The sequence below is a fragment of the Hippocampus zosterae genome, chromosome 18 (genome assembly GCF_025434085.1).
Source record: "Hippocampus zosterae strain Florida chromosome 18, ASM2543408v3, whole genome shotgun sequence".
NCBI classification, from domain to species: Eukaryota; Metazoa; Chordata; class Actinopteri; order Syngnathiformes; family Syngnathidae; genus Hippocampus; species Hippocampus zosterae.
In genome coordinates, this window is record NC_067468.1 from 13312533 (window position 1) to 13325337 (window position 12805).

Consider the following 12805-nt stretch of genomic DNA (forward strand, 5'->3'; position numbering starts at 1 on the left):
GTATGTATCCAAGAACACGGTATAGAAACAAGTTTATATTTTTGTGTATTTTGGGGATAAATCATATTTTAGTATTCGTTTAATTTTTATTCGGTAAAAACAGCATTAGTAGTATATTTCTGAGAAAAAGTCAAATATTAAAATGGCGCAAGGAGTTGTGAACTTGACAAGAATTATGTTGCATGCCTTCCATTAAATATTTGTCATAATATTACAAGAATCCTCAGTATGTAACCACATCAAAATCAGTTTATCATTACCGGGACGTGATACGGAGAAAGCACCAACACTGATTGTCGAAAATACTTTATTCTTGTAACAATACCGGCAAAGGTAAACGATTCAATGTTTTTGTGCAGTGAATACAAACATCAGAGTGAATACAAACAACAGGAGGGAAAGATCCTTTTTTTGGCATTTCGATTTCATACGTTAATACTTTACAACAGAACATTGCAATCGGTGTAGAAACTAACGTAAGCCAAGTAAAGTGCTTTTTATCGGATCATGTAAACATTTAGTAATCAGTGCAAGAAGATACGTTGATGTAACAAATGCATCGTTGGAAGCATCAAAAAGGCAAACGTTTGCAAAAAGAGGGCAGACAGGAGTCATTTTCTGCTTTTAAAATAGTAATCACGATGGCAATATTTCATATTAAGACTGACGATGAGTGCACTGATCAATTGAAGCAAAAAGAACAGGAATGCTGAATATTTAGAAAACGGGCACCTCCACTCATTTGTTTGAAGTGCAGAGAAAGGCAAAAACAACACCAACGAACAAATCCATTGGCCAAATCCACCTAGATGACTTTTTTCAGAGACATGAGAATGCTTGGTTGCTCTTCCATGACGCGCACAAGTAAGTTGTCGATGTACTGCTCCAGCTCCGCTATCTTTTTGTCCTTGTCCCGAAGTTGCTTCTCCTGCTTTACCACGAGAGAGACGAGTTCCTCCCGGGTGAGCATCGAGTACGGCCCCTTCTCCTTGCTGACGTTTACCTGCGATGGCATGCCAATGAAACAAAATGTCAAATGGATTTGAATCCATACAGGGGGCGGGGGACAAGAGTGTGACAAGTGGATATCATGCGTCAATCGTCATCTTTCACGCATTCTAACAGTGGAATATCAGATCTTTTATTCCAATCGTGTCTCCGAGAAAATGAAATGTGACCAACCTCAACTTGACCGACATTCGCCCCCGATTTCTCTTTTTCGACTTGGACCTCTGTGACAGGATGCTGCTCCTGAGCACTGAGCGGTTTCACAGGCTGAAGTCTGCCATGGGAAAAAAAAAATCATAACAATCAAGATAAGGATTTATGAACGTGTTTTGTGGTGTGACATCTCACTCTGACGTAAAAATCTATTTCTGGTGGAAATGATAAGATTCAAAAATTGGCCAGATTATTGGCGTGTGTGCGCGTGTGTCATTTCACCTGCGCGAAGGTGCGGGAGGTGCTTCTTTCTTCAGGCCCCCACCCTGCTGCCCGCGCTGCTTCGGCTCCTTTGGTGGACTCTCCCGGGTCCGCGAAGCCTGACCAGCTTTGGGCGCTTGGATTTTGGTGTCAGCGGGCACAGATGCAGCGGCGGTGTCGGCGGGGGGCGGGGGCGCACGGGCCGCTTTCGAAGATTTGACTTTGCTTTGAGAAGCGGCGTCCGAATCGGGAGTTTGCGACACAAGTGGCGACGCCGAGCCGCGATGGCCGCAGGATGCGTCATTTTGTGCAGCGTTTGCTTCATCATCATCATCATCATCAAATGGATTTAAGTGGCGCACAACCGGGACGGTCTTGGATTCAGCAGCAGGTATTGACGGCGCGGGACCTTTGGCGCGTTTGATCGCGCCGCCTTTGGGCTCGTCGCTGGGAGATGTGCTCCGTGGGGGCGTGGTCTGCACCGAGCGCCGAGGGGGAACGCTGGCAGTTTTCACCTCCTTTTCTTGGACCTTCTCGGGAAGCGTCGACGGATGCGCTGAAGGGTCGTGGCGTCCGTCCGTCGGGGGCCGAGGAGCTGGCCGCTTCTCGCGTGGACCGACGGCGGTCGACGGCTCGGCCGGTCGGCACCTGCAAAAGAGAGCGACGGCCAGAAGTTGAAAGCCAATTGCTAAGCCAAGGCGCAAAATGAGACGTGTTATACGTGGGGGTGGGGGTTGGGGGGGGCGGACCTTTGCGCGACGGTGGGGTCTGTAGTGCTGCCTTTGGACGACGGCGCCGGGTTGGGAATGTCGTCCTCGTCAAAAGGATTGGCGGAATGAACTTGGGCATTTTCAAGCGCCGCGCTTGGAGGGCGATCCTGTTCCTGCGCTTCGTCTTGCATCGCGCGTGGTTCCTTCCTCCTCTCGTCGCCGCCCTCCTCCCATCTCCTCTCTCGCTCCTCCTCGGCTTCCTCCCTCGGTTCTCGCTCCTGCCGTTGCTTTTCTTCCTCCTCCAACTTCTTCCGCTCGTTTTCCCCCCTCGCATCCTGGACCCTTCGACGTTCCTCCTCCTGGGCAAGTTTCCCGCTTTCCTCTTCCTGCTCTTTTCTCCTCTGTTGCTCCTCCCTTTTGGCCTGGCAAGCTTTCTCCTGCGTCTCTGCGGCCTCTCGCTCTTTTGCCAAGCGTTCCTCTTCTTTTCGCCTTCCCTCCCGCTCCTCCTCCATCGCTCTCTCCTCTTCCGCCAGCCGCTGTTCCTCCTCCGCTAAGCGTTGCTTCTCTTCTCGCCTTCTCACTCGCTCCTCTTCTTCTTCCTCTTTTCTCGCCTTCTCTTCAAGTCTCCTCTGCTCCTCAACAAGTCGTTCCCGCTCTTCCTCTTTCTCTTCATTCCTTCTCTCCTCGGCGAACCGTTCCCGCTCCTCTTCTTCCCTTCTTGCCTTCTCTTCCTCCCGCCTCAACTTTTCTTCCTCTACTCTTCCCGACTCTTCCTCTCGCTTACTCTCCTGCCTCAGCCGCTCCCGCGCTTCCCTCTCCTCTTCCACCGCTATTCTCTCCAGCTCTCGTCTTTGCAGCATCTCTTCCCTCCTCTTCAATTCTTCCTCCCGTCTCTTTTCCTCCGCTAATCGCCCTCGCTCCTCCTCTTCCTCCTTTCTCGCCTTCTCTTCCTCCGTCCTCCTCTCCTCTGCCTCCCGTCTCATCTTTTCCATTGTTACCCTTTCCAGTTCTTCTCTTCTTAACCTCTCCTCTTCTTTCCTCTCTTCCTCTTCTAATCTATCCAGTTCTTCTCTTCTCCTCCTTTCCTCTTCCTCTCTTTTCCTCTGCTCTACTTCCTGACTCCTCTTTTCCATTGTTAATCGTTCCAGTTCTTCTCTTCTTAACCTCTCCTCTTCCTCTTTTTTCCTCTCTTCCTCTTCTAATCTCTCCTCTTCCTCTCTTCTCCTCTCCTCTTCCTCCTGTCTTCTCTTTTCCTCTTCTAATCTCGCCAGTTCCTCTCTTGTCCTCCTTTCCTCTTCCTCTCTTCTCCTCTCCTCTTCCTCCCGTCTCCTCTTTTCCATCGTCACTCTTTCCAGTTCTTCTCTTCTTAACCTCTCCTCTTCCTCTTTTTTCCTCTCTTCCTCTCGTTTTCTCTCTTCCTGTTCTAATCTATCCAGTTCCTCTCTTCTTCTCCTCTCCTCTTCCTCCCGTCTTCTCTTTTCCTCTTCTAATCTCGCCAGTTCCTCTCGTCTCCTCCTTTCCTCTTCCTCTCTTCTCCTCTCCTCTTCCTCCTGTCTTGTCTTTTCCTCTTCTAATCTCGCCAGTTCCTCTCTTCTCCTCCTCTCCTCTTCCTCCCGCCTCCTCTTTTCCTCTTCTAATCTCTCCTCTTCCTCTCTTCTCCTCTCCTCTTCCTCCCGTCTTCTCTTTTCCACTTCTAATCTGTCCAGTTCCTCTCTTCTGCTCCTCTCCTCTTCCTCTCTTCTCCTCTCCTCTTCCTCCCGTCTCCTCTTTTCCACCGTCACCCTTTCCAGTTCTTCTCTTCTCGCCCTCTCCTCTTCCTCTTTTTTCCTCTCTTCCTCTTCTAATCTATCCAGTTCCTCTCTTCTCCTCACCTCTTCCTCCCGTCTCCTCTTTTCCATCGTCACTCTTTCCAGTTCTTCTCTTCTCGCCCTCTCCTCCTGTCTCCTCTTCTCCAGGTCTTGTCTTCTCGCTTCTTCTTCTTCCTCCTCAATTGTAGCCATCTCTTCATCCCTCTCCCCTTCTCTCGTCATCCCCCCCTGGTCGTTCACCCTCACTTTATAAGCGGATCCGTCCGACTCTCCTCTCGCTTCCATCTCCTCCTCGCCGTCCAAGTTCTCATTGCTCTTTTCTTCCCGTTCCTCTTCCTGCTCCACCTCTTCCTCCTCCTCCCAGGGTGTGTGCTGCCTTATCGCCGGGAGCGAGTCGAGCGACGGCGGGAAGCTTTCCGGAACGTCCTCCATGGAGCCGCGTCCCGAGCTGCCCAGACTGAAGTTGGAACCGATGCGAGCGGTGCGCGGCGGAAGTTCCTCGCAGTAAACGTGACTCCCATTGATGCACAGGTTGCTCTTTTCCACAGCTGCACGTTTCTGAGACGACGACGACTCTTTGCTGTCCGAGCTGCCGGAGCGCTTGTGTTTCATGAACTTGAATTTCTTCTTACCTATAAAAGATGGTACCAAAGTGGAAGATTTGACAAGGATCCCAAACTCGTGGTTGATAGACCGTGATGAATTACTGCCAGTCGTACAGTAGAAGACCAACCTTCGGTGGGCCGGATTAAAAAGACCAATGGGCCGCATTTTGGCCCGCGGGCCGTATTTTGCCCACCTCTGCTCTACAATGACTTTTCTCACTCGAGATCAATCCTCAATACAAATAGTCACCGCGTTTCACAATTTCCTTGTTTTTTTTTTTAAGTGTACAGTAGCCGTCGAAAAAGAGCCCACTGACCTTCGGAGGCGTCGGCATTGAGCCCAGACGATAGGCTGCCGCTCAGCGGGGTGTTCTTGGCGGGGAGGATGGACATGGACTGCGACATGTTCCTCTGCAGGTTAGACTTGTGAGAAAACAAAGACTTGATTTTCGGTTTCTTCTTCTTCTCCTCTTCTTTGCCCGCAGCCGCCTCCCCGTCCTCTTCTTCCTCGCTGTCGGTGAGAACCTGCGTGGACGCCGCCGCCGGCGCCTCCCATTCTTTTTTCTTGCCCCGGACTTTGTCCTTGAGCTTGCCCAAGCGGGATCGAGACTTGCCCGCGGCGGAGAGGTCGAACATGCTGGCCGTCATGTTGTTCCTCATGAACTGGATGTCCACGAGGACCTCGCCTCGGTCTTTGTCCGCCTTGCCGCTCTTGTCCAGTAACTTGAACCACCTGCGCACGAGAGTCACTTGGAGTCAAAGAACAAAAAAAAATCTCAAAAACACAAAAAATAGTTAAAGAGGGTATGGAATCGACAGCTGACTTTGTAAGTGAGTGTCAATGGCAGCCTTGTCACGGTTTTAAATTAAAGCTTTGGTAGCCACCTTACTTCATATGATGTCACATAGACGCAACCTCGAAGGTCATCGCCAGTTCTCTCTGACACTTGGATGTTCAATCTTTTTCAATGTTGGCGACAAAGGAAAAAAAAAAAACACGTCGCTAAAATGAATCATAGATTTGCGTAAGCAATGAAAGAAAAAGAGCACGAAGACAATCAATGTCAAGATTGAGTTTCCGATTTGTTTTTGGCCACCATTTATAACAAGTGCGAGGCGTTGCTTTGGTTGAGGGGAAAAAAAGGAGACTCCAAATGTGCACAACAAGGTTTTTACCTCCGATGTTCTAAACGGAAACTATGATCCTGGCTCCTGGCAAATGGAAAACGACTCCATTGGAAATTTGTCAAAAAGGAAATAAAAAACGGAGCAGTGAAAAGTTTGAACGAATGCTTTTATTGTGAAGATTGAATGTAAGAATCTTTATGGGTTTTTTTTTTCTTGACAATAAGGTCTGACGTGGCGAGACAACAGTGAGAGGTCCGAGAGGTCTTGAGGGGAGGGGCGGCAAGTCACAAAAATCCGTGAGTCGGCATAAAAAAAAAAGAGCTTATCGAGCATAAATCTGAACAAACAACTCCAACTGAAATCTGGATTCCTGGGGAAATGAGGAAGGCGCTTTATGCGGGTGCGTGTTGGTGTGTGTGCGTGCGTGCGTGTTGGAGTCTCTCTGGTATTTTGAAACTGCGGGCCGTGGGGCCAAGTATTGAGTATGTCAAGCCGTCTTGAAAACTAACAGATGTGGTTCGAATGTATCACGTGTGTCAACGTGCTTGGATCACGATGCTATCTTGCAGCAAAGTGCGAATGTAATTGTTCAGCTTTTTTTTTGTGGTATTTTGACAAAAGCAAGTCACAAATATGAAGACACTTGCGAACGGTTTGAAGCTGAATATGTCGCCTTGAAGGTACCATAAGCACACACAAATTACTTTCAATAAAAGGCAGATTGTAGCTGACGGTGTCAAGCTTTGACCACAAATTCATTGATAGAAAAATAACCCCACAAGGAGAAGTTTAAAAAAAAAAAATGAAAGAGGGAAGTGAGCGACTCCCAACTGCTACACAGCGGAAGTTACCAAAATGTCAGAGAAGTTGTCACTTCATGCCCCGGGTGAGGATGATGGCTTCAAACTGACTAATCTGCCACTTGTGTGCAAAGTGGAGATTCAGCGCATGACTCAACCTTGTCAACAAGCGTTCGCCTTTCTGCGCGCACACACACACCCACACACACACACACACACACACACACACACACACACACACACACACACTTCCTTCCCTGCGCGGCGTGTAGTCACGATAAGACAATGGCTGCTCCGGTGGAGACCTCTTATCACAACGTACAGCTGGGTGAGCGGGAGAAGAGTCGGCTCAGCATGATGCAAGTGTCCATGCAGCAAAAAAATAAATAAAATAAATGAAAGGAACTTATCAAAGCAGGCCATCAATGTGTCCAGTCAAGGTTTTGGACATCAGAGACGGGACGGGGTGGAGCTGGAGAGAACTTTGTGCTTCCCGTAACTTGGGAGAACTGATACGTTGTTCTCTTGACTAATGATGCACATTAGAGCACACTCTAAATGACTTGTGTTGTGTTTTTAGCAACAGGATGTCAAGCTCAAGAAAATATCCCGTCCTCATATCATCATCAAAAACATTACACACACACACACACTACAAAAAGAGCCCCCATGAGGACTTTATCACCAAGCCGCTGAAATTACACTTGTCAGGTCGTGTGCTGGAGCTGATCCATGCATGTGGCACATGCAGCAGACATCGCCAGACACAAAGAATTCACACAACTCTGCAAAATTCACAACAGCTTGCTCGCAGGCACATTTTCGGAAAAAGGCAGCCGTTTGTGTCGTTTCACAAATGTACGGACAGGCACTCCAGACAGGAAAATTATTGACATGCAAGAAACTCAAGTCGGTTTTCCATTGCGCGTCCTCTTTAAGAAAACTATTTCTCAACCATGCGCCTCAAAACTGCTAAATTCCATTGATGTCCCCAGCTGAGCCACATTGTTAGTCAGGCTCACAAAGCTAAAGCCACACTGTTACTATGTCAACATTTGAAAATGATTTTCCTGGCTCCAGGATTTTTTTTTCTATCCTGGTACTAAAGGGGGGCTTGACCCATACAAAGGGGGACTAAGAAAATAATTTGCAAATATAGTTTAGAATATCAAAGAAAATGCTGGAGGGTCTTAACTGAGGCTACACAGATGTATGAGGTGGCTGTAGACCCCCCCCCCCCCCCCCCGCTAGCCCCGATGTAGCGCCATCCATGTGCTTATGATGTTCCATGTTCAATTTCAAGTATTGTCATTGAGCAAACTGAAACAGATCCGGATTTCATTTGGTTTGAGATTATTTTCTGAACTCTCAGCCACTGAGCAGATGTTGCGCAAATCCGATTTACAGATTATCCGGGAATTACTGGTGAGGATGCTCGCTAATATTTAACGGAAAATAAGCGGACCGATACCGAATTAAAAAGAAAACAAATGGCAGGAAGTTGCCCTCTGTCTATCAAGCCCACACTAATCAAAACATAACCGAGCGGTACTTGGTGGCAGTAATAACACTGATAATAGGCACCCTCCATAAAATTGCGATCATGTCAAAGTCCATCTTTTAGTTCCATCGCTTTACTGATCAAGCAAACCAAAATGCGACGCGACTGTTGACACTTAATAAAAGAAGCTTCTATGAAATCACGTTGGATTCGAACACGAGCGTTAACAGCGTGGAGGAGCACTGTTTTTGTCAAAGAAATGACCTTGCGGGTCATCCGCTGTTTATTTTTCACTGATAAAGCAGCCAGGAATGCAAGGCCTCGATAAAACCTCACGGGCAATATGCGTTCTCACCCTGCTTGCAAGCACCTCACCAAATGGCAACAAAGCCTTTAAAGAACACGGCAGCGAATGACCAGGAAGGACCAGAAAGTGGTGGCGGAAGTAGACGGGTGGGGGGGGGGGGGGGGGGGGGGTGAAAAACTGAGTTGCATTGCCTGTAATAAGAAGTAGGTGAGAAAAAGGAAGGCTGGTCTGCAGGCTGCTGGTCACATGGTGGAGGAATAAACTACTTACAACCAGCTTAGCAGAACACGACACAACACTTTCTATGCGGCATACAAGTGCGAAGATAAGCGACTATTTTAACACACAAAACACATGACAAGTAAAACTAGGCTCTTCGGCGTGCAAAAATAATTTCGGTGTTTTGAGTTACCGGGGTCCTACATAAAGCGTTTTTGCGTGGTGGCCTTTATTTTGTAAGACTTGAAGAAAATAAGACTTCTGTGCAGTAATTTTTTTGGGTGGCCCGCAACCAGACTGAGTGGCCCCTTGTTTCTATTAAAAAAAATAATAAATCCTCGATAAACTTTCAATATTCATTGTTTTCTGAAAAAAATCTGAATATTCAAATCCATGGGTGCCAAACTACAAATATGCAGCTGTCAGCTGTAGTTTTAAGTTGTAATATCACCACACACCACTAGAGGGCAGACATGTCTTGGTTGCACTTACACTACCTATATTTATATATTATATATTAATATTTACCTATATTACCCTATACTACCAATATTTTTTTTGCAGACTTGGAATGATATGAAAGACAAATATAGTACTTCAATATTTTGAGTGAATTTTTGTGTTTTTTTCCTGTTTGCTTCAAACATTATCATTGGATTAGGGAAGTGGATTTTTTTTTCATTGACGAATTAAAAATTTTATTCTCAAAACCTTTTGCACGTACGCACGCATTTTGTCCGGTTTTTAAAATATTATTTTTTGTCATACATCAGGTCAGGTTAGAAAGTGCGTGTCCTACATGGCCAAGTATCACTCATGAAAAATGGTGGCCCCGACTCCAACATTTAAATGACCCATTCCTGCACTAGGTTGCATTAATCCATCCCGTCAACGTGACATTTCAAAAGTCCTGCACTTACTCAGTCTTGTTCCGGCTCTTGTCCTGTGCGAGCAGCACCAGGTCGATGACGGCCTGACCCAGCAGCTTGTCAGGTCCCACCAGGGCTCGGTGTAGGACGTGAACGCGCAGCGTGCCTCGCTCCCCTCCCGCGCCGTGCTGCGGCAGCTCGAAGGCGGCTTCCTCCTTCCACACGGGAGCCACGCTCTTCTCCACCACCGAAGTCTGGTACTTTTCTTTGCCCACTTGCATGAGCGCGTAGGCGTCGTTGGTGCCGCCTTTGCCCTTCGCCCTGAGACCACGGGCTTGAAGCACGGTCACCTGGACGCTGGTGGGGCACCAGGGTTGATCCAGAAACGACATGCCGGCGTTTGTGGTCGCTGGGCGGCTGAGAATTGGCGGCCCGCCGGCTCAAGGAAAAGTTGCTCAAGTACAGCGTGATACTGGCCGGGCATTGGGATAGGACGGAGTGGGAGTGGTTAAGATGAGACTGGGCGGGCTGGTTTCAGCGAAGCCCCGCCCCCGCCCTAACAAATTAATTCTGCTGATGGCGCACACCTGACATCGCTAACGGACAGAGACGATCAAAATATATATATACATTTACAAAAACATTTGATGATGCTGAAGAAAATCAAAACCTTATTGATATATTATTGCATAACTAATCCATTTTTACAAATTCTTCCAGTCGTATGGTTCATTCGAGATTGTTTATATACAGTGTATGGTACATACAATATGATGTATAGAACAGATACAGCTAGCAATAATCTACTAGTGTTTCAAGTATTTAATCCATGAGCTTAAAGTTAAAATGACGGAGTATTACCTCAAAGAAAGCAAGGATAAGATGCCATACAGAACAGCTAGACTAATCTCTCAAAGTATATAAATCTACACGAAGAGTGTACCGACACTGCAATTATACTTTTATGTTAAATACAGCATGTCAAAATATATGGCTGTATTTAAAATTTGGCCGTGTACTGTTGTCTGATCACAGCACACACAAGTGCAAGCATTCAAGGAGAGGCGTTCGAATAAGAACAAAAACGATGCACTGAAATTCAATTGTGATCATTTCCATCGCGAAACGCACAAAGTGCATTGTGTGCCGTTATATCACATATGCTTAGCCACCAGTCCACTTCCTGGCGCTCGCCTCACAAACGCGTATTTATAGACTTTTGAGCCAATTACCAAAGTGACGTAAGAGGGCTTCGACTGCACCGCGTTTGTCTTTGACCACACAATAACACTGGAGATCGACATGATTGTTGCCTCGGTTCTACTGAGTGTAAGTCGTGCAGCAATCAAAATTTTATTTCACATTCACATTCACACATGTGGTTATTTTAGCGCCTTCATTTTAGAGTTATCGTTTTTGAGTCATGGAATGAGGGAGGATTTAGAGTGAAGTTATGATATTGATTTTAAAAGAGCATCAAACAAGTGCCCTTTGCAGAAAGTGACTGAAAGTGAAGGATGTTGTAGTTCTACCTTGTGGCCACTAGATGTCTTCTTGTGATTTGCGGTACTGTGCTGTTCTGATTTCTGGACTCTCGGCAGTCCTCGCAGGTTCAATTGGTCTTGTTTGCAGAATTCCATGGGAAGGGGCGAACCCCCCCTCTCCCCCAAATTACCTTTGTTATGATGCAATTGGATAACCCCCCCCCCAAAAAAGATGAACAAGCGATAGCTTAGGCAGTACAATTTGGCATCGAAAGAAGAGGGTGTCTTTCTTGCACCTTCAGGCTTAGTTTATCTCAATATCATGTCTTCAAAATACAGATGCTCTCTTCCCTCCCTGGAGTGTCAACATCACAGATGACAGTCCCCCGAGCAAAGAGTAATGTTCCCTCCCAAGGGCCATCACAAAGTCCCCCTTCAAGCTGTGGATGGTTGACAGCGTATGTGTGTGTGTGAGAGGGGGGGGGGCAATACAGTATGGCCAATGAGTCCAACTGGCCCCTTGGGCTGAGGGCTCCCGCTGGAGGCTCTCGAGAGTGAATGTTTCGAAAGTGGTCGAAATTCAGCAACATGAAAGTGATTTGTTTTACTAATTGAGTCGACACAATCTACCAGACATGAACAAGTCACACGGCTCAAGCGCTACATGTCATAAAAACCTTTATTCAACCGGAAAATCTGCTACAAATTGCTTTCGGCATGCATAGTTTTCACACAGTTTTATGACAAGTAATGAGGATTCCCTTTCGAGCTCTCAATTTTCTTGATTTGATGACACAACCTGCATACCTTGTGCTTTACTCAACGTCAAATTATAGTTTTGTCAACTTTCTTTGGCGTTTGTGCATAAAGAAACACGTACTGCTCCTTTATTGATATGTAGAAAAACGCTCAATTGAAAGTACAGTTTTTAGTAAACGGGGCCACTTGACGCAGGAGGTCGATTGACCAAATTACACACATGGACAAAATTGACCGTAAAAGAAGGAAAAGGGCCCATGACCGCCCGAGACACTAGAAAATAAGATTTTCAGTTTTTCTGGCGGAGCCCCTGACCTGCATAGATTCAATACACCCAGTGCCGGATAGAGCAAAGCAGCCCCAGAACATCATCTTCATATTTTACAGTCAGTCTCGTGTTGTTTTCATAGAATTCACCTGACTCCCAGCAGCTAGTCAATATCCAATTTGAAATTATTTTCATTTTGCCCACAATTTTGCATGTATTTGGAGGTCTTAAAGTTAATATAAATGCATTCAGAAACGCAGAAAACACAACCAACATTACAGAACAGTATCATTATAAAAATCTAATGATAATATATTTTTTTGTAATCTCACAAAAAAAAAAAACATCTGGATAATCATGCACAATGATATTCAGAATCAGGATGGAATGTTTAAAATGCCCCTCGAATCCGCTGTATGTACCGTGATGATAAAAAGTCTACACACCCCTGTTTAAGTGCCAAGATAAATCGTTTCAAAATGTTTGCCACCATTCATGGGACCCGGATCTTCTATGACTCAATTCAAAAGAAAAAATAAAACTAGAGAGAAGTCAAAAGAAACAAATGGAATACAGTAATGTGGTTGCACAAGTGTGCACACCCTCTTAGAACTGGGAATGAAGCTCAAACAACGTTAAATCGGAGTCATAATTTCTCGTGAACCTCTGATTAACCCGAAATAAAGTTACCCTGTTCTAGTAGGCTTTTCATTACTTTTTTTTTACAGCAAGTAAAACAAAGTTTTGTACGAATATTGACGGTTATTTGAAACTGTTAAACATTCCCCTTCACCTTGTTAAAAAAAAAGAGCTTTGAAATGATTTGCCCTTTTTTAAAAATATAAATATGACCAAAAGTCAAACAGGGGCGTGTAAATATTTTCTATGCACCGTACAACTAGCTTCAGGAATACCTGCATGAGGA

At 46.1% G+C, this 12805-nt stretch overlaps 1 protein-coding gene across 29 annotated transcripts; it reads right to left on the minus strand.

The window, feature by feature from the left end:
• Positions 1 to 290: 290 nt before the first annotated feature.
• Positions 291 to 9865, minus strand: LOC127591360 (rab11 family-interacting protein 1-like). Of its 29 annotated transcripts, none has more exons than XM_052051439.1 (9): positions 9421 to 9865; positions 4863 to 5278; positions 4004 to 4572; positions 3504 to 3673; positions 3379 to 3419; positions 2172 to 3114; positions 1444 to 2070; positions 1183 to 1282; positions 291 to 1003 (listed from the first exon to the last, which is right to left on the minus strand). In XM_052051439.1, exons 1-9 carry the CDS (start codon positions 9759 to 9761, stop codon positions 806 to 808), a joined length of 3405 nt encoding a protein of 1134 aa, XP_051907399.1. In that variant the 5' UTR covers positions 9762 to 9865; the 3' UTR covers positions 291 to 805. The 29 variants fall into 29 exon arrangements, with proteins under 29 accessions (XP_051907399.1, XP_051907386.1, XP_051907405.1 ...); XM_052051426.1 differs by lacking the exon at positions 3379 to 3419 and adding an exon at positions 3750 to 3796 and having other exon boundaries at positions 2172 to 3296; positions 3504 to 3602; positions 9421 to 9864; XM_052051445.1 differs by lacking the exons at positions 3379 to 3419; positions 3504 to 3673 and adding an exon at positions 3297 to 3346 and having other exon boundaries at positions 2172 to 3155.
• Positions 9866 to 12805: the final 2940 nt, after the last annotated feature.